Below are 21,433 nucleotides of genomic sequence, written 5' to 3'. Positions count from 1 at the left end.
GTTTCACGTGAAATGTACCTTGAAAATATAATATAATATAATGATCTTTTTTTTAAACAAGTTTCCAAGTGGCATTGTTAGACTGATTAATTCATAGCGGAACTTTGATCAAGACAGTTTGCATGGGAAGAATTTGAGCTGAACACCAGCTCACACACACAGGAGCAGCAGGCTGATGCAAGTTGTTGAATGAGTGAGCTGTCAGTCCTAGACGGGATATCATACGGTATGCTGTCTTATCACTATGATTATATAACATCAGCATATTTAAAATTGATAATTGTTTTATAATTAGTGAAACTAGCCATCGTACGTTAGATTTGGGTTGTAAATAATGTCAGACGCTTAGCTAGTGTCGCTAGTTAGCTCCATTTGATCACATATGGGAATCCTCTCAGCTGCTGTGGATGAAGATACACCAACGCTACAATAGATATAACTATAAAAAATAAAGTACTACTGATCCTTTAATAGAAAATGTGATTGTTTTGTGGCTACTAACTTTATTTTCTCAGTGTTTCTCCTTGATAACGTTGTCCCTTTTTTGTGCCTGAGAATCCATAATTAAAATGAATCAATCAATCAATTCCTCATATGTCTTGGCGCAGTGTGAAGAAGATGACAGACTGTCAGGGAGACGGGGAAGGAGCCAAGAGTCCAATGGAGCTCTATGAGAGACTGACAGAACAGGGAAACAAAGTGAGGTCCTTGAAAACAGCTAAAGCTGAGAAAGTAAGTGCTTGTAAAACAATGAAATAATAGACGATTAATATTAAATTTCTGTTTTATCTACAGCTAATATGAGCTAGTTCAAGCAGCTTTGATTTGATTTGTCCAGGTTTTGAGATACCGCAGATTTCTGTGATTGTGATGATTTGGATATATGGAATTTCATTTTCTAATACACACAATGTTTACATTTATTAAAAAGAAATATATTGTGGTCAACCATTCATATATTGAACATGGTGCTACATGTTGTCTATCAGCTTTTGTGCAAAACAATCCGAGAAAAAACAAGACGACACAATGTTGAAATCGCACACATTTTTCTTAAGATATCTCAGATGGTGCATCTTGTTTGTAAATAGATGGTTTATTATTGTAAAGTTATAATATATGTATTATTTGTAATAAGAACAATGGTAATAATAATAATAGGTGTGATTTATAAAGCGCCTTTCACAAACCCAAGGACACTTTACAAAAGATAAACCAAATAAACAAAACTCCTTGCTCCTCTGGGCCCACAGCAGCAAGCTCAGGCACCATGGTGATCAAGCCTTGTGCTGTGCTGGACCACACTTGTGTAACAGCCTTCTGTACCATCTGAGGGCAGCACAGACCCTGGACTGTTTTAAAACTGGCTTAAAAAACCTTTTTATTCAAGAAGAGTGTTTCATCTTAACTCATGCTATTTTCCTAATGTTATATCTTATATAATGCTGTTGCACTTTGAGGTACACTGCAAATGAAAAGTGCTGTACAAATTGAATGCATTATTTATTTATTATTAGGGTGGAGGAAACTCAGATATCCCAAAACCTGGACAACTAAAACTGAAACTGCCTGTGTGCTTAGGCACTACTGGTGTCTGTGTGTGTTTCAGCCTCCTAAGTTAAATATAATAGCTCCTTTTTGCATTCCTCAGGCTGAAATAGACACTGCTATCCAGATGTTGCTAAAGTTGAAAGTGGACTACAAACAGATGACAGGTCAGGATTACAAAGCAGGAAGTCCACCCTCAGAAAACTCTGTTGCCCCTGACAACGGGCCAACAGCAGATGGTGCTGATGATGGCGACATGGTTGACCCATGGAACGTTTCCACCACCAATGCCAAGGGAGTAGACTACGACAAACTTATTGGTAAGATTAAAATGATCCTCACGGGGTAATTTAAAGTGAATCGAAATTGGAATTGTTTTCATTTTGGTGTCTTTTCCTCAGTGAGGTTTGGCAGCAGTAAAATTGACAAGGAGCTGGTGGACAGAATAGAAAAGGTCTGTGGACAGAAACCACATCGCTTTCTTCGAAGAGGTATCTTCTTCTCACACAGGTCAGCATTTTAGGGACTGGAAATATTGAATCAGTGTGACTTTGTTGTTTCTTGTTTCTTACTTGTGGTGAATAAGTGTTTCATTATCTGACTCAGTAATTTTGAAACTCACAGGAACTTTTAATCTAGCCACCATCATTCACTTTTCTTAAAATGGAGGGCGGTGAGAAAGGACATCGGGAATTGACACATCAATAAATCACTTTCCTCTTATCGCTGTTTTTGGCAGAGATATGCATCAAGTTCTGGATGCGTATGAGAAGCAGAAGTCCTTCTACCTTTACACTGGCAGAGGTCCGTCCTCAGAGGCCATGCACGTTGGCCACCTCATCCCCTTCATCTTCACCAAGTGAGTTCTTCTTTTCACAGAACTGTCAAGATAAAAGCAGGATTGACTGATGTCTTATTGAACAACAAATGCATTTCGGAACAGAGAGAAAAGTGTTGTATCAGCAAGAGGGCACCCATTATTCCAAAAACCCAATAGATCGGAAAACTTTCCACTGGAATAAAAGCCTATTAGTCTGACAGTCCTATAACCTGGAAACAAAAGCCAACTGTTCCAAAAGCCCATTGCTCAGAAAATACACTCTCCCAGAGTTTTTCTCCCTTAATATCTTATCTCTAATTTGACTTGCTGATATGAAGATACCACTTACATAATGCTTGCTTTTTAGTGCTTTTAGTGCATACTTCCCTAAGCCTAACCCACAAGATGACAGAAGTAGACTAATCTGAACTCTTTGCTACAAATAATGGCAGTGTGTTTGCACAGTGTCATCAGTCACTGAACTCCACCAACTCCAGAGTGTGTGTTTTCAGGGCAATGGGCATTTGTTTTCGGGATAATGAGCCATCAGATTAATAGGCTTGTGATCCAATAGGACATTTCTCTAACCATTTGGGTGTCAGAACAGAAAACAAGCTGTCCCCAGCAAGACACCATCCCAAAATATGATCTACATACTGTAAGATTTTATATTTGTTACAACTGAAACTTCATTTTTGTAGGTGGTTGCAGGATGTGTTTGATATCCCTCTGGTGATCCAGCTGACTGACGATGAGAAGTACCTGTGGAAGGATCTAACACTGGAAGAGTGCAATCGCTTTGCTGTGGAAAACGCCAAAGACATCATCGCTTGTGGCTTTGATGTCAACAAGACCTTTATCTTCTCTGACCTCGACTACATGGGGTATAAAATATCTTCTTATCGGACAGGCCTTACTGCAGAAGCTTCCACCGAGTTTCAGTCATCTTATAATTTGAGAATTGTTTTGTTTTTTTAATATGTTTTCTTTCTTCTGCTCCCAGTTCATCTCCTGAGTTCTACAGGAATGTGGTAAAGATTCAGAAGCATGTGACATTCAACCAGGTCAAAGGCATCTTTGGCTTTACAGATAGTGACTGCATCGGTAAGACAACTGAACACTAGTCAGTGGTTTCAATAAGAGATCTACTTGTGGAGTTTTACTTTGGAAAGAGGAAAAAACATGAAATAAAGTCAATCCAGTCTTTTGACCCCTACAGTAATAATTATTGTGTTGCTAATCAATTCATTCACTTTTGAGGCTGAGTATCAGTACTGTGTTCTGATTATTTCTCATTCTCAAAAAGGTTTACAAATTTAGTTTGTTATGTGTTATCTATCCAGGAAAGATCAGCTTCCCAGCCATCCAGGCAGCTCCATCCTTCAGCAACTCCTTCCCACAGATCTTCAAAGGCAGAAAAGATATACAATGTCTCATCCCCTGTGCCATAGACCAGGTCAGAACGGCATTACAGTAATACAACAATACCACATACTATCACTGTTATCTACAAAGACATGTGTCTGCCCCCTCACTCATCCAGGACCCCTACTTCAGGATGACCCGCGACGTAGCTCCGAGAATCGGCTATCCCAAGCCAGCTCTGCTGCACTCCACTTTCTTCCCCGCCCTGCAGGGGGCGCAGACCAAGATGAGCGCTAGTGACGCCAACTCCTCCATCTTTCTCACCGATACACCCAAACAGATCAAAAACAAGGTGCTGCCAGGATAGGATTAGTTGAAGTTTATCTTTGTTATTTGTGCATGAATGAATGAAAAGGGAGGGGTGGGGGGGGGGGGGGGCGCTAAACAAGACCTCATCTGTAGCTACTGGTCAAATTTACTGTATTTAACTTGCGATTTCTGACTGATCTGATCTACAATTACTTGCAGATAAACAAACATGCATTTTCGGGAGGAAAAGACACAGTGGAGGAGCACAGACAGTATGGTGGTAATGCAGATGTTGACGTCTCCTTCATGTATTTGACCTTCTTCTTGGAAGATGATGAACAGCTGGAGAAGATCAGACAGGTAAGGGGTTCAGAGAACAGACAAAGCAAATGTAACTTTAACACTCATTCATCTGTTTTGTTTTCCATGACGTCCATCCTGCTTTCTGTATCTTTCTTTGAACTTTTACATTCTGTATCATTCTACTCTGCTCTTTCATCCTCCTCTACAAATTCCTTTCTTGACACTCCTCTCATCCACTCCCACTATCTCCTTTGTCGGCAGGACTACACAAGTGGAGCTCTTCTAACAGGGGAACTGAAGAAGATTTTGACTGAGACCTTGCAGCCAATGATTGCTGCACACCAAGAGCGACGCAAACAAGTCACAGAAGACACAGTCAAGCAGTTCATGACACCTAGACCTTTAAATTTTAACTAGCCTGCTCGAGCATCTGAGATCTCTAAGTTCATTGCTGCTGTTAAACTCAATACAAGAAAAAAATAATGAATCCAGCTTTTTCCATTTAAAACCATTGTCATTTGAATTTGTCATTGAAAGAGAGACACAATACAGTTGGCATCAGGACTGATGATATAAATTACTCTAATAGTAATTTGTGCCTCTGTGTCAAATTAAGCATGGCATTGCACATGCCCTCATGCTAATGGTCTTGCTACTTGTTAGCTTCCTGCTGCGCTAAATGTACATGTTTGTTTTCATCAGGTGTTGGTGTTTGCAGTGCTGAGGATTAAAGCAGAGAAAAATGTATAATGTTGAAACATCTGCTCAACAACAGCACAGTGGCACATTTTTGCAAAATATTGGTCAAGAACTCTTAAATTTCACTTGGAAAAAAGCCTTCTGAACACAAACTGACTATCAAATGCAGCTCTGTTGTATATGATGTTAACAGATAGGCTTAGTATGATAATATGACAAATAATGAAACATTCATCTCAGAGTCTGAGCACACCACTACACCACTGTCAGTGTCTGACTCAAGGAAACTAAACAAATACAATTATTAGGCTGAATGATCTGAGTCTTTCTCTAAACATCATCTAAGGGAAGAAGACCTTTCATTCAACTCATTCACAGACTAAAGATTAAACTGCATAAAGAAAATGTTCTTTTAAAAGCATGTTTTATTTATCAGCAGTAAACATCTGACTTAATGTAAGTGTCACATTATTGTCTGTATGTCTTTTTATATTTCTATGGTTACACAGCAGAAGTACCAATATTTCTCATATTAACTGTACCACAGACATTTTGCCATGACACAGGAGCAAAGGCACAGCTGTAAATAAATGAATTAATGATGACTGAATTCCATTTAGCTGCTTCAGTTTCAAGGTCCTTGCATATACACCATCATAGCTTACTGATGTGAACAGAGCAGAGCTAGTTACTACTGTCACCAGTGTGTTCCTGCTCTAACAAGTCAAAATGTCTGTTGTGAAATCATAGAAGTTATTTGAGGAATTTATACATTTTTCATGATATGTTCCATTAAAGGCTCTGCACACCAACACAGGTGTTTTTTTAATTACTCTAATTAGACTTTTAGTTTGTTGGGTGTTGGGAATTATGTGATGTCACCAACTCCATCAACCAATAACAATGATAGAAAGGGACCATTTTCTTTAATCTCATTTAACACCAGAATTTACACTCCACTACACTAGAAACCATTTTCAAGTGTAGGAGGGACTTCAATATTTTATATCCCCATAAACTATACACAAGAGTACACTTTGAAGTCAAGGCCACTAAAAAAATTGCTACCCAAAAATTACAATAGAGTTTCTACAGCACTTCTTTCAGTCACACAAAATTGAATATAACTGCCAGATATTTGTTGAAGGGCTGTTTGCATAGGCACTCATGATGCAATGTCTGGCACAATATACTGCACGTGGATTCCCTTTGACCCTGATTAAGTATGCCAGCTGGCAGTGGTGGAATAAGTACTTCGATCCTTTACTAAGGTAAACTTACCAATACAGCATTGTAAAAATAATCCATTACAAATTCTGCATAAAAAATACTACTCAAACAAAAGCACTATAAACATATTAGCAGTCAAATGAAGCATCTGTGTGTGGTGCCAGGTGAGGTGGAGCCAGTTTAACTATTTTATGTACATTTAGCTAGTTTAGTCAAGTGGTTCCCAACCTAGGGGTCGGGCTCCTCCTAAGGGTCACCAGATAAATATGAGGAGTTGCAAGATGATTAATGGGAGAGGAAAGAAGAAAAGTAAATACACAAATGTTTAAACTTTTTGACTTTTTTTCTAATTTTTGTTTTTTGGTTGAAATATTGGATCATTTGAACATTCATTGAAATGAAACCATGTGAGAAGTTAATAGTGATAAATCACCATGGAGCTGTTAACAACTCATAGACATCTGAAATGTGACCCTGACTACTCACTGCTGTTTGTCAGATGTCGAAAGCCAAAAAGGTTGGAATTATTAATTGGATTATCCATTGTGTCAAATCTTCATCTGAAATGTGTGGATTGTTGGTAAACATGAACATGATCACTGTGGATACTTCATTCTTCAGAGACACCCATTTGTGAGACACCTAAAAACCCTTATCAACCATGTCAACAACAGCACCCAGTGAAACCAGGAGCCATTAATGGAATCATGTCAGTGTCCAATAGTCTGCTTTGATTGTGCCATGTTCTGTGTCACCCTATTTCTCCACTCAAAAAGGTACAACTAGGAGGGTCTGAGCGGGTAGTGTTTTGACACAGTATGAAGATGACTTAGTGATCTGTTTACCAAGAACCATGTGTAATAGACACAGTGACATTGTTGAAATATCAACAAGTTCATCATCACAAATAGTGACATTCCTTAGACATGAGATATCAGAGAAGGGCAGATCCCTGAGTCCTAAAAACTCCAAAACCCAAAATTAACTTCAGTCAGTCAATTGATGTCATTTTCAGGCATGACAGGCTACTGCAGACAGTCGACCTGTTATTCTTTCATTAATTCTTAAATATTTGATTGTGGCCTCAAACCAATTGGCCCACTGAGTTAGACCCGAGACACAGAGACAGAAGCAGACTGAAGCAGGCCCTTACACCTCCACCAGACCCAAACCATTTACTCACACTGTTCTGACATGAACAAACAGTCAATACATATTTAACCTAAAAATAACAGAGGACGGTTATGTATTTGTGAGTGACCGTTACATAATGAACAGCAAATTTACTGAAACCATCTGTCAGCTCAGGCTGCAGAACAGTTTACACTCACTCGAGCTTGCTTACGAGCAGAAGACAAAACATTAACTGTGTGTACAGACAGCAGGTATTCAGAGAGGCAGATGATTATGGTACATTATGGAAAATGAGAGGATTTTAACCTTCACAGGAAACCCAATCTCACTATTAGAAACATGAATCCACAATGTAATATTTAATATGTTACTGAATACATATGTTGCTGTTTTTAATTCTTTGCAAACAACATTTTTTAAATATTTTGTTAATAAATCATGACGTGGACCTTATCTGTAGCACACATGGGCTTAAATGGTGTCACAGTACCAATTAAACCCATGCCAGACTTTTGACTTTCTTCATAGAATATCTTTATTTTATATTCCAAAACCTACATGAACTAATGAATACATTTTCCAATGAGAGTTAAATCTTGCTTCATAATAAATGATATCCCATATACATCATCATCAGTATCCATGAAAAACACCTGAACTATTAATTAATTAACTATATAATTTTGGTGGGCTTAATGGGTACATTTACGCTAACAGATAAAAACATTCATTAGAACATTAGAATGGTAATCAAAAAGTAATAAAATGTAATAAGTTACATTACTTTGATTAGGTGATTGAAATAGTTACATTACTTATTACATTGTAATCTCTAACCTAATTACATTTCAAAAGTAACCTTCCCAACCCTGACCATTTATTTATAATGTGGAAAGTGTGAAGGGAAATGATTGTATGAGTATGAATAATGCTTGTGAGAACTTCTGAAAGGTTAAAATAGGCTACTTAGTGACAGATATCAGAGCAGTCATCACAAGCAGAGGCAAGCCAACTAGTCCCACGTCAATGGTAACCCTAGATATGTTAATACAGGGGTTACTCGTCACGACCCCCATGATAACGCTGTTGATTTTGACGGTGGGTTGGATCAGCAGTGCACTTCAAAGTCCTCCAATGGGTTTTGGGGGCGGACAGGAGCCGCTAGGGGAGTTGTCTACCTCCAAGTAATCTGATTGGGCCCCCCCCTCTCCTCCTTAAAAGAAAGCCAAACACGCTCCTCTCTTTTCTACTTTGAAGCCTCCTCCTCCTCCTCTTCCTCCTGCTGCTGCTGCTGCTGCTGCTGCACAGAAATAGAAAGGTTTGGCAGAAAGCGCTCGTCCGGTAGTAGGAGTGAGGACACATCAGCAAAAATAAACTTGTCACAGCTTCAAGCAGGGTCTCACTACAGAGATTATCTTCCGCTTTTGCCTCAGCATCAACGTGAGATACCTAAAATAGGGAAGGATATTGCAGAAATTGCTAACCAGCTTGGCTAACACCAAGTCTGTTTTTTTTTTTTTTTTTACAATAACGAAGTTGAGACAGACTATTTATAACAAAGTACCCAGAAAAGGTACTTAAAAAAAGTATTACAGCTTTTTTTTGTCAGCCACATTTTTCAAGAGTTAGTTTTGTGAGGGAATGGCATTGGACTTCGCTGCAGGATGCATAGGAGGTAAGTTATGTTGTAGTTTTATGGACACTTTAATGTTAGCTGAGTTAGCCACATTAGCAAGATTAACAAGTTTCAGCTAACGACTAGCATTAGCTTTAGCTTCAGCTTTTCACAACGCGTGGACAACACCAAGCGGCCAAATTAGGGTTTTGTTTTTTTTCACATGTCAAACCTGTGAATTATTACAAACATATAACAAGGGGGACGGGTTGATTATATAAAGCCAAGTTTAAGCAGTTTTAAAAAAAGCTTAATGTTAGTGAAAATCCCGGATGTAGCCTTAGTATATAACGTAAAATTACCTGTGGCATTTTAATGTTGTCACGCCGTCATTCATCAAAGTGTTTTTCTTTTTAAACTTGCACACATTCACACAAACACATGTAGTTAGTGTATCCCGGTGTAAGTTTTGTTACAGTGTCAAATCAGAGTACCCCATCATCCTTTTTTAATCCTTTTTTTAAAAATTATCTGATAATCTCTTCCACCCTGTATTGGGAAATAACCTCCATTCCACTTCAGGGAGTAGCCTCAACCTCTAGAGGGAAAAAACTGCGTTACAAGAAAGTTAAGTTCACGCCTTCCTGTTTAAATAGTGGCAGCTCACAGGCACTTTTTCCATACCTCACGCTGAATCCCTGGGAATCTTGTCAGCTGTTTTGTCTTTTATCCAAGGCCAAGGTCTTCCTGAAGTTTAGCACAATCAAGGAGTCCAGATAAACTCACCACAGAGCCACAGGCACAGATGTGATAAACCATCTGCACCACAGAGCCTGTTGTAAGGTTAAGTTGTGTTTTCTGTCCATTAAGAGAGTCAGAGCTCCTACAGTTATGCTAATTAGGTTGAATAGTCATTGAAATTCAGCTGCATTCAACTGAGATGGGTGATGATGGTGGTTTAGGAATACCTGCATTATAATGATGTGGAGCTTGGTTCATGTCACCATTAGAGCCTGAACCATATATTGGTCAGTCGATATTGGTCTATCATATATCAGTATCAGCCTATATGTTGTCTGATATGTACCACTATTGTTTTATTTATATAAACTTATCTTTACATAAATCAATCTATACATACAGATGTTTTTGGGTTTTTTTTTAATTAAGTTATTTTTAATTATTAAATTCCCAGTGAAGTTGACTATTTCATTTTTATACGGTAATGTTTACTGTTATACTGTAAAATATCATGGCCTATTACACTGCACTTGAGTTTATGCACATTTGAGTTTATGCAATTTCGGAATTTCTTTGCTCTCTAATATCTGTATCGGCTCCAAAAATCCAGTATTGGTCAGGCCCTAGTCACAATAACATGACTGTGTTTGTTATTCATTCACTGAATTCCCAAGCTTTCCCCAGAGTTACACTTAAGAGAAAGCAGGACGGACATTTAAAGCCTGGTTATTAATCCTTATAGTAAGATGCAGACTTGTAAATCTGGACTGTGATTCAATTTCATGAACATGCATTCAGTAGTGCTTCCCCACCCTCTGAATAATGTAAAAGGCATTTTTCTATTGTTACTCTTTGCATTCCACATTTTCATACCACTAAAGACACATAACTGAGGTGTCAGGTTAATCATTACATGGCGTTAAATGGATGCTTTTATCCAAAGTGCTCCTTCTAAGTATCATCAGTGCAAATGAATGAATTATAGTATAAATCAAAACCTTTAAAAAAACTCTCAACTGGAATTTCAAGGTCACTTTTATTGACTCCCTCTGGAATAATAGGCCTTGATAAAGTCAATTATTTCAACATCACAGTGAAAACATATTAGTGGAAAAACACAATGCCAAAGATAATAAAATACAATTAGTATAAACATTTATGCTATTTTTAAAAAACTGCAGTTTTAAGGTAGAAGCATCTTAAGAACACTCACCATAGTAAATCAATTACAATCACGTCTCACACACAAGCACAATATTGGTGGAGAACAGCAGTTATTTGAGTGCCTCCCAAATTTGATTGATTGACATGATTGAATGCCTCTTGGCTGATGTGCAGTCTCACAATGGGTGGGCTGTTTGCTGTTGTGAGATGAGCCATTTAATCTTACACCTTTTTCTTCCCTTATACCAAATTGTACCCCATAGGTTAAAGGATGTGTTGCTGTATCACCTTTATCAGATCTGGAGGCATTTCAGGTTGTATTGTTATAAATAAAATCCTGCCTCCTGTCTTTCAGGTGCTGCTGGTGTTTTGGTCGGACATCCATTTGACACAGTGAAGGTGGGTGTCCTCCTCTATCCTCCCCACGATTTGCTCTTGTTAGGCAATGGCATGATTCAGGAGTTTGCTATAAAAATGTTGTAGGTCAGACCACTCTGTTGGCAGCCTGAATGTGAATCCAGATTACTTAAAAGGTACAAAAGTCAGATAATTGAGCAAGAGGGGAGGAGTCCTCATGTTATGTTTGACAGATTGTTAAAGATGCAGCTTTAGCTTATTTATGGTGTTGTGCACCACCAGACAAGCTAGCAATGTTGCTCCAGGTTAGCTTTTCATCAGTCTACATTGAAATTCAGAATAATGAAATGCACTCACTACTTTTCATATTTATATAAAATCCGTTTCTGTGGAGCTCCCCTGTCCTGTACAGTCCTAACGTTTCACAAACTGCTAATTCACAGCAAGTATTGTTGGCACTTGAGTTATGTAAACCATTTAAATGTTTTAATTGCTTTGATATTGCAAATATATTCAGTTCGCTGTCATAAATCATTCTCTTGATTTGTTAATAAAAAGGCAAGAATATTTTACATGAATGCAATTGAAAGTGAAACGCATTGAAATTGGAGCATCCACTTAGGAGGTATACATAGCTGGTCAGTAGTTTGGTTGTAGCTCTTTTATACTTTGCTTTTAATGTCATTTCTCCCCGAGCTGGTGTCTGCTTTGGGGCTCGGGGGGGCTGTCTTTAACAGCAGCAGTGTCACTGTGTTGTAGATGAGAGAGAGAAATAAACAACCTCTCCACGGAAATGTGACCTAGTAAGTACGGTCAAGGTCTTTCTTTCTCTCACCCTATGTCCTGTTTTACAACTTTAAAACACAGAAGACATCTTGTTTTTGTAAAAATATTCTGGGTTAATTTTTTCCCCCCTCCCCACATCATGCAATCCCTAAGCATAATTTTTTTGTACCTTGAAATAAACCATTTCAAAGCACAGTTGCCTGCTTGTTCCCCTGTAAATATGTATTAAAATATGTGGCTTGTAGCTATTGTGGTCCTCGTTGGCCATGTCACCTTTGCATGCGACTTTAACGTGATGACTGTTGTCCACAGGTGCGACTTCAAGTTCAAAATGTGGACAAACCTTTGTACCGGGGGACGTACCATTGCTTCCAATCCATCGTACGCCAGGAGTCGGTAAGCTTATCTTTGCTGTGAATGCTTAGTCATGTTTTTTGCTTTAAATCAAATAATTTTTGAGTTGCATTCAAACACATCATGGCTGTTAGTAACATAGCTTTCACCATGTGCTGCTTACTTACTGTCAGAATAGTCTGTGTGCTAATCAAAGTGTCCAGTTACAGTCCCATCTCTGAGAACAGGCAGCATGTTCCTAACATGGGGCGTTAGAGGGAGGTGTGTCAGCCAGGGTCAACGAGGGCCTTATCCCTCTGAGGGCTAAATTAAGCTTTGGACATCATGGCATTTGAACTAAGCGACAGTATGCTTGGTCTCCATGAATTTGTCATGCGTGTTTCATACAGAAACTGTATTCCTACCACATACTCCAATTTTAGTTTAAAGTGTCCTTGCAGAACTGGAAAGGCTACTTGGATAAAAACACTTTAATAATTAATTATTTATGTAAGAGATATCAATATTAGCACATGCTAATTGTTAGGGCAGGCTAAAGAACATGTGACTGTTCTTTGTTTTATTGGTATTTGAAAGGTCTGGTAATTTTTCAGTAATGCCTCTGTCATAGCCACGAGGCTTTCATGATGACATGGCTGACATCTGATGGCAGATGACATACAGTCCACAACTTTTGGTACTTAGGGCCTGATTTACTAAGATCCCAAATAGTGGGTACTAAATTGCGTGCACAGTGCAATAGACAAACGTTTGTGTGTGTTTTGCAGGTGATCTACTGAGAATAACTGCGTAAATGAAAACATGTGCAACAGGGTGGAGACGGCAGTATTTAAATTGTGTTTTGCACGTCTTAATGGAGAGTTTGGATGAGCAGAAAGCTGTAAGCGCAAAATGAAATGTGATGAGGTTCTAGTGGAAGAGGTCAACAAATATATTGAGTTATAACAAAAACAAATATTACCAGAAAAACCGGCATACGGGAGAGTATTTGTGACAAAGTCAATGCTGTTAGTAAAACCAAAAATATTCCACTCCAAAAATATAACACAGGTGGAAAAACTCCGTCCTGTGCGTATTGTCATTGTGCCTCCGTCTCCTAATCTCCACAGTGACAGCAGTCAACTGTGTGCAGTGCACAGCCAGTTAATACCTGTCCTTCAAAGGTATTATTTATAGACGCAGTTAGTGTCAGAAAAAAATACCTTCAGGTTTGGTAAATCACATATTTGCATTTTCTCCTCCCTGTATTTTGCACATTGGGGTTGAAACGCCCCATATTGCATAGTCATTATGGCAAACGTACTAAATGGACAGTGTGTACTATCCTGCACATTTGAAAGCCTCAGTGTGCTGCGTTAGTAGATCAGCATGCACATTTTTTTGCGGGTGATGTCAAGTTTGCACACGTTTTTGCACACACAAACCTTTAGTAAATCAGGCCCATAGTGTTTAATAGAAGACTAACTTAAAAATGTCACAATCAGACTGTATTGTTGAAAGATAGAAACAGTTCAAACTGGAAGTATATGAATGTATCAATCAGAATTTAAAATAAAAATCTAAACCCTAGTGGTCCATTTAGATTGTCCATGACATGACTAGACAGTTTTTTTTGATTATTTTGTACAGGGGTTGCACAGCTGTGTTGAACATTTCCCATTTCATTGTGACAGAAACCGAAACGTGGTCTAGGGCAGATGTCTCATCATGATACAAAATAATTATGTGTAATTGTGGGTTTCATGTCTTTGTGTCAAATAATGAAACATTTTAATCATTGTCTAAAACCAAATCTTGTGCATTAATGTTTTTTATGCTGATAATGTCAGAAGAACCATCAAACAATCCCAGTAATCTTTTCTTGTGTCTGTAGATTTTTGGTCTTTACAAAGGCATCGGCTCTCCAATGATGGGCCTGACCTTCATCAACGCCATAGTTTTTGGTGTGCAGGGCAACGCCATGCGGAAGCTCGGCAAGGACACACCGCTCAACCAGTTCCTGGCTGGAGCCTCAGCAGGAGCCATCCAGTGTGTCATATGCTGCCCCATGGAGCTGGCCAAGACACGCATGCAGCTGCAGGGGACTGGTGAAAAGAAGTCGAAGAAGAAGATGTATAAGAACTCCTTGGACTGTCTGGTAAGAATCTACAAAAGGGAGGGAATCCGAGGTATCAATCGCGGCATGGTGACCACCCTGATCCGTGAGACGCCAGGGTTCGGTGTGTACTTTCTCGCTTATGACACATTTACGCGTACCCTGGGTTGTGAGCCGGAAGACCCGTACATGATCCCAAAGCTGTTGTTTTGTGGTGGAATGTCTGGGATCGCTTCCTGGCTCTCCACCTATCCCGTAGACGTGATCAAGTCTCGTCTGCAGGCGGACGGGGTCGGTGGTGTCAACCAGTACAACGGCATAATGGACTGTGTGAGACAGAGCATAAAGAAGGAAGGCTGGAGGGTGTTCACACGTGGACTCACATCCACTCTGCTCCGCGCGTTCCCAGTGAACGCTACCACATTTGCCACTGTGACTCTATTTTTAATGTACATGCGTGACGGAGAAGAGTGTAGCATTCAGGACTCAGAGCCACAGGCTGTTGCGCTGCAACCTTTGCAACCACAGGCACAGCCGACCAGCATGTAAGCCACTCTGCAGCTGCACTAATTACTACAGTCGTCAGCAAGTCTATCCAGTGTAGATGGAATTTACAGCTTCATGCAGGTCTGTGATCTGTTAACTGGTGTCCATATTGACAAAGTTGAACTGATCCTACGTATTCATCCGCCCTTGGAGCTTCAGCCAAGTGACCGCATGTAGTATTTAAATAATATATTATAAGATAAAAGCAGCACATGTAAATATGGTCTCTTTTTAAAAACTTGGTTTTGTACACTTTTTTTTTTTTTAAATGTTGAATTTAGGAAACTTAACGGTTACAAGAGTTACTGTAACATACAGTAATGGTTACGGATGTCCCAAAATGTATTTACAGTTAAAGAAACACTTTGAATGCTGTGTTCAGTTTATAAGGAGGTATACCTGAAATTCATGTTAAAACCTTTATCAAGTATAAAGACATGCAAGACATGCCTGAACTTCACTGTGTGCCATAAAGTATTTTGAAGCTTAGATTCATGAAGTTTAAGCAGCAGACCAATCCATCATCTTTTTGATGGTGTCCATAGTTGTCCCCTTTCCATTTACCTCCTTAGTGTGAACACAGCATTTTATCATAATGGTTACAAATACAAAGAAAGCATGACATATGCACTGTACATTTATGTAGATATTCTTCTTTCTCTGAGGTCATAACCGTGTTTGTAGTTGAACTTTCCTATGAGAGGTCATAGGAATGCAATCCAAATGTCATGAGGTGTCGAGGTTTTAATTAAATGAGGTGTCTTTATTTCTTTGTGTACTTAAATAACCTGTTTTTAATTCTGAAATTTACAGAGAAAATATGACTGGCTTGGACAATGAATTTCCCTTTGTAGTGTGATGGAAACAGAAATACCCTTTAGGTAAATGCAGAGATTTCACCCAGATATAAAATAAGTATGTTTAATTGTGGGCTTGATGTCTTTGAAATGTTTTTTATTTGACACAATCTTTGTCGAAAACCAAATTTAAAGCATGTATTAATCTTTTTGTTCTGGACATCATGCAATGTCCAAAGAAAGCACCTTATGGTATAATGTTAAGCACATTACTGTAAAAATACACTGATGGCAGTCAGATTTTTCACTACAGTTACATTTGATATTTGAAATGTCCCACCAGTATGATTCTGTTACAGTGTCAACGAAACTGTTTAAAAATCTGAACTGTATTTTTAAGCCTCTTCTCCCTCTCATTAGATGTGAAGCACAATGTTCCACAGAATAGAGTTTATTGTGAGATAAGCTCCATACACACTAAACTCCGCCACCTTGAGGCAGAGAAAGTAACTGGTCCGAAAAGTTTAGCACTTGTAGCTGCAGATTTTGTTTGTCCTTGTTACTACTGCAGATTTAGCTTCTTTTTTTTAATAGCTGCTGTTTGTGTGTTTCAAGAATGTACATTTGTACATTAAATATCTATGAATATGAGTATAACCTCCCAAACTGAAATAGAATTCAGGTTGTGACTTGAAATACGTAAAGGGAACTTTCAAAGATGTTTCAAATGAATTTATCTTTTTTTTTTTTTCTTTTCGGTTTTCTAAATGCCTTTAAAACCTTTTCAGACACTAACTACAAACACCAACTAGTATCAAATATTCACCACCAAAGACAGAGCCAACTTACTTTGCTATTTATTTATGTTTGTTGTCTTTAAGCTTGCTTCCCTCTTCATATTAACCAGGACAGGACAGAAAGAGTGTGACCTCTGTACTCCACCCTGTTAACATTTGCTGAAGTTAAAACTTTTCACATTTCACAAGTTAAACATGTAAACCATAAACAGCAGCTGAAATAAAAACAAAATCTTGGAAGTGTTACAATTGCAGGAGCCATTACTTCTCCTGCATGTAGATGGCACCCTGTCTAATCTACATCTGCAGTTGTGAACTGCTGCTGCTCTTCATTTTGACAGGGTAGACTGGGGCTACAGGGTCAGAAGTGAAGGTCTAAAACTGCTTTGGGGTTGTCCAAAGACATAGCGAGATGTGTGTGTGTGTGTATATACTGTGAATTTGGTGTACAATGTGTGAAATCTCTAGGCTTTTGAATTAATAAATTACGATATTATTTCTGTCCCAAGATTTGTTCTGTATTTTCTAATGTAAATATGATTTATCTGACTGTACTGGAGGATAACACACAATAACTTGTATCTTTGTAAAGGAGTTGCTTTAAATATCCAATATTGTATTTTGTGTTATGTACTTGTTTTATAACATCTTGCACCAAAGCAGAATGCACAGTACGTAGGCCCTTACAATATACCCGGACAGACACAGTTCTTGGTAGAGATACTGCTACATTATGTTTAGATTTTAGAGTTTTAAAACACAATTGTAAAATGGTTTTCAAAAATTGATGGATTTGGATGTGTTTCAGTCAGCTGATCCAAAGAAGTCAAACAATCCAGTAACTTATTCATGTTCAAAGTATCTGGATTCTAACACCATTTCATTTGAGGATGCTGAAATTGTATTTAAGTGGAAAATCAGAAAGCAGTTAATTTGATAGCAAGTGCTTTTGACCATATTAGAGATGAATGGCTGACCTCTAGTGGCCCTTAGAGGTCATAGGTTTTAAGATGAGACACAAACTTTGAAAGAATAATTTACAAAAATAGACTTTATTGAGGAAATTTGGCAACATATTTAGTTATTTCAAGTTACACTGTGAGGGCTCTAAATAAACATCCATAATTTAACAGAAACAAGTTATTTAAGTGTCAATCAAATATTGATTGAGTTCTTATGATCACAGTAATGCCTTTACACTGATACCAATAATGCCAGTGCATGAGTCTAATAACAGATGAAACGGTACAAGCTGTATGGAAACCACTCACTATAAAGTTACAGCACAAAACAAATTGTATGTCTTATATCAAATATGTTGTATGTTATAACATACAAATTGAGTTGAGTAGTGTTCCTCTTCAACTTGTGCAAGATATCCTGAGACTCCTTTTTTACTAAGATAAAGCAGAAGATAAAAGTGTCTTCTGGTCCCTGGTGAGTAAGACAAGAAGGGCAGAGAAAAGAAATTGAAGATGTATTAGTAAGAAAGAAAAAGTGGACAGAAAAGAATACGGAAGATGAATAGTAGAAATGGATTTCTCTCCCATGCTGTTAGCAGGCATTTCCTGCTTTCGATGTGCTCATGAGGAAAGAGTCACAGGAGTAGCGCAGGAAGCGATAGATCTCCTCCGCTCTGGGTCGACTCATGCAGCCTCCTTTCTGTATGTCTTCAATGGGGCTGCAGGAAGAAGATGATGAGGTGAGAGGAGGGGAAAACCTTTATGTCAATGTCTAAAATCACCCTACTCCATCATATTCTTGTCTGTTCCTGTTTTATCTATACTGTATGTACACATGCTTTGATCTACCTGTTCATAAGTTGGGCGATGGACTTAAAGTTGTGGCTCATGTTGAGAGCGTGAACATAGTTGACTGAGGGCAGGCTCAAGTACAGCTGCCAGGTCTGCTGCCTGTGCTGCCCTTTGACCTCCAGGGGCACAGCGATGCCCTGACCTTTACGCTGCTCCAGCCGTGCCAGGTCTGCCAGCAGGCCGGCGCTCTCCTCAGCACCGTCGCTCCACAGCAGGCGCACGCCGGTTCGCACCAGCGACGCCAACGTGCTGTCGTAGTAACGTGTTCTCTGGAATGGACGTGCAGCCTCACCTAGGGCAGTGACAGTACAGTGCAGTAGTTAACGAGGGTAATTTTTAATAAATTTGTGTTACATAATGAAAACTACATTTATCATTTTTATGGATTTCATATATTTTTAGTTAGCTGACTGATATTTTAAATTGCACAAGAATGCACATTTAATAGCTGAATATGTGTATGTATATGCTGTATAAAAATATAAAGTACAATAATAATGTAAGTAATAAGTAATGTCTCAAAATTCATAGTGCATATTTAAAGAAAGTCATCAGACCATAGAGCTGACTGACCTGGCTTGATTCGGTCCTTTTCCACAATCAAGCAAATGCGCTCAAACAATCCCTGCAAGCTGTTCACTCTCTCAGCCAATCGCTTCCGGTTCTGCATTGCGGCCAGATCTGATTGGCTGTGCCGCTCCACTGCCATGCGGTTGCTGACGATGAAGTAGCTGCCATCCAGCGAGCAGACGTGGACGGTGGCTGCGTGGCGTTGACGGAGGCTGGTCATCAGCTCCACTCCAGTACTGAGGCAGCGACTGTCCACCAGAATACAGATGGGTGCAGGTGGTGCAGGTGGTGCTGGGCCCTCGCTGACTGACACATCCTGTCTGATAGACCTCGCAGGCTGAGAGGTGGCAGGAGGTTCCTGAATAGTATAAAACAAAAATCCAATGTGGATTCCTTCAAGTTTTAATCATTTGTTTAGCATTTCATTTTAACATTTTGCTTTTATTAAATGTAATAAACAGCAGGTGTGTATATGTGTGTCATCTCAGGCTCTTTTACCTGAGGTTGTTTCTTGGAGGATAATAATGAGTCTGACTCCACAAAGTCTAGCTGGTTAGAGAGCAGATGTTGATTTTCAAACCTCTGGCGACACCTGCAGGAGAGTGCAAACAATGCTCAAGTACTTGTTAAATGTTTAGGTTTGTGCATGTGTGCAACTACATGAGGATTTCATTACCTCTCATTCTGCAGGTCTTCAGTCACTGAGCCCCTCTGTCCCCTGCTCAGGAGTGAGACTTTGGATGCTAAGGTTGAAGAGGAGGAGGAGGAGGAAGGTTTCTGCTTGCTGAGATCTGAGTCATGCTGTACTGGCTTTGGCTGCAGGGCAACAGCAACATCCCTTCCTGTTACAAAGCCTTTCTCTTCAACAATGTCCCCTGTCTCCTCCTCACTAGAATCTGTTACGCGTATGACTCGGGTGCGCTTGGTTTTCACCCCAGCCCTTTGCTCTGGAGGAGATTCAGCCTTGGTTTTGGCCCCAGATCCTGCTCCAGTCTTTGCTCTGGCTTTATGCAAGAAGACACGGCGTCTAGTAGCGTACTGCCTCTTCCCATCCACATATGAATCCTCTGGCATAAGTTCAACAGCTTCTTCTTCGGCCTCTTCCTCACTGTTCTCCAGCTCCTCCTCACTGCCCACCACAAAGCTGTCCTCTGCATATGTTTCATCCATCTCAGGCACCTGGGACCAAAGGTCAAGATTAGGAACATAGCTTAAGTTTATGTTTAGACCAAAGGTTATCTTAACAACCTTGTCTTTAAAATTCAGTTTGCTATTTGCACGCAATGTGCTTTACATAAAAACAAACATTTAACAGTAAGAATAGGGAAAAAAAGAACATAAAAACATACAATTAAAAAAATACAAATAAAACCCAATAATGGTAAGAATTGGACACATTAAAACAAACAATTAAAAACAAGAAAACCTAATAATAATAAAAAAACTAACTACAGAAAAATTGAAAGAGAGAAAAATAAAACAAAAACTAGACTAAAATATAGCATAAAATATGAGTTTGCAGCATAAAATAATGATTTGTAGTAAAATCATTAAAAAGGACATACAGTGCAAATAAAAGATTGAAATTTAAAGTGCTTTAAAAGAGCTCAATCATAAGCAAAGGAGAAGGGTTAGGGTTAACCTGGATTTAAAAATTACTTAAGAACTGGAGTAATGTGCTCTGATCTCTTTGTTCTGGTTAAAACTCGAGCTGCAGCTGTTTAATGCTTTTTTGGGGGAGTCCAGTCAGAAGACCGTTACACTAGTCGAGTCTACTGGAGATGAAAGCATAAATCAACTTCTCCTGGTCTGTTTGGGACATAAAACCCTTCACTCTGGATATGTTCTTAAGCTGATAGTCGGCTGTTTTGGGATAAAATGTACCTGGGAAAAGATGTCCATGTTGTGATGGTTTCTGTAGGACATTTTGAACTTGCCCTGGACTGCAGGGCTTCTCACTGACTTCAGGTAAATCCCGTGCATCTCAGAGTCTGATGTAGGGGAGAACAAACAGTAACTCTCCTCAAATGGAAATACTTGGTTCAGGTAATTAAATGAAATCAAATCCACTAACCATACTGCTGAATACCATTATTTGGAATAAAGATAGTGCCTTACCATTGAGTCCCTGGGAGAAGTGTGTGTTGTTGACCACAAAGCCGTCTAGAGAATGGTTCAGTTCGTCTCCATCTTCTTCATCAGATGACACTTCATCCCGCTCGTCCTCAGACAGCTCTGCTTCCACATCCAGGAACTGATGCCCAACTTTTCGACGTACATTTTGCTGACAAAAGAACAATGGTAAATGTCACTGTTGACAAATGCTGAGGGTGGAAGATATTTAAAGACTTGACATTTCTATGTGAGGAGGGAGGTGTCATTTTATGAG

The 21,433-nt window shown here is 39.1% G+C and overlaps 3 protein-coding genes across 3 annotated transcripts in view; 2 read left to right on the top strand and 1 right to left on the bottom strand.

Annotated features, from left to right (window-relative positions):
• The first annotated feature begins 151 nt into the window (after positions 1-151).
• On the top strand, positions 152-5,850 carry LOC128375630 (tryptophan--tRNA ligase, cytoplasmic). Its single transcript, XM_053336013.1, has 11 exons — positions 152-226; positions 609-732; positions 1,652-1,868; positions 1,950-2,058; positions 2,288-2,407; positions 3,070-3,252; positions 3,372-3,472; positions 3,712-3,824; positions 3,912-4,085; positions 4,262-4,402; positions 4,607-5,850. Exons 2-11 carry the CDS (start codon positions 619-621, stop codon positions 4,760-4,762), a joined length of 1,428 nt encoding a protein of 475 aa, XP_053191988.1. The 5' UTR covers positions 152-226; positions 609-618; the 3' UTR covers positions 4,763-5,850.
• A 2,805-nt stretch (positions 5,851-8,655) lies between these two features.
• Positions 8,656-17,170, top strand: LOC128375129 (mitochondrial basic amino acids transporter). Its single transcript, XM_053335400.1, has 4 exons — positions 8,656-9,083; positions 11,284-11,327; positions 12,384-12,467; positions 14,299-17,170. The coding sequence occupies exons 1-4, from the start codon at positions 9,050-9,052 to the stop codon at positions 15,067-15,069; spliced, it is 933 nt and encodes a 310-aa protein (XP_053191375.1). The 5' UTR covers positions 8,656-9,049; the 3' UTR covers positions 15,070-17,170.
• Positions 17,171-18,129: 959 nt separating this feature from the next.
• Positions 18,130-21,433, bottom strand: part of fancm (FA complementation group M) — a 40,876-nt gene continuing 37,572 nt past the window's right edge. Inside the window, exons 18-24 of the mRNA XM_053335144.1 lie at positions 21,163-21,328; positions 20,929-21,035; positions 19,721-20,223; positions 19,543-19,636; positions 19,048-19,402; positions 18,472-18,766; positions 18,130-18,341 (exon numbers count right to left, since the gene is read on the bottom strand). Coding sequence (XP_053191119.1) covers positions 18,215-18,341; positions 18,472-18,766; positions 19,048-19,402; positions 19,543-19,636; positions 19,721-20,223; positions 20,929-21,035; positions 21,163-21,328 — 1,647 coding nt within the window. The 3' untranslated portion in view covers positions 18,130-18,214. The remainder of the gene's footprint in view (positions 18,342-18,471; positions 18,767-19,047; positions 19,403-19,542; positions 19,637-19,720; positions 20,224-20,928; positions 21,036-21,162; positions 21,329-21,433) is intronic.

The sequence above is a fragment of the Scomber japonicus genome, chromosome 16, assembly GCF_027409825.1.
Source record: "Scomber japonicus isolate fScoJap1 chromosome 16, fScoJap1.pri, whole genome shotgun sequence".
Classification (NCBI taxonomy): Eukaryota; Metazoa; Chordata; class Actinopteri; order Scombriformes; family Scombridae; genus Scomber; species Scomber japonicus.
Note: the sequence above shows the minus strand (reverse complement) of the source record. Positions and strands in the feature narration are given on the sequence as shown.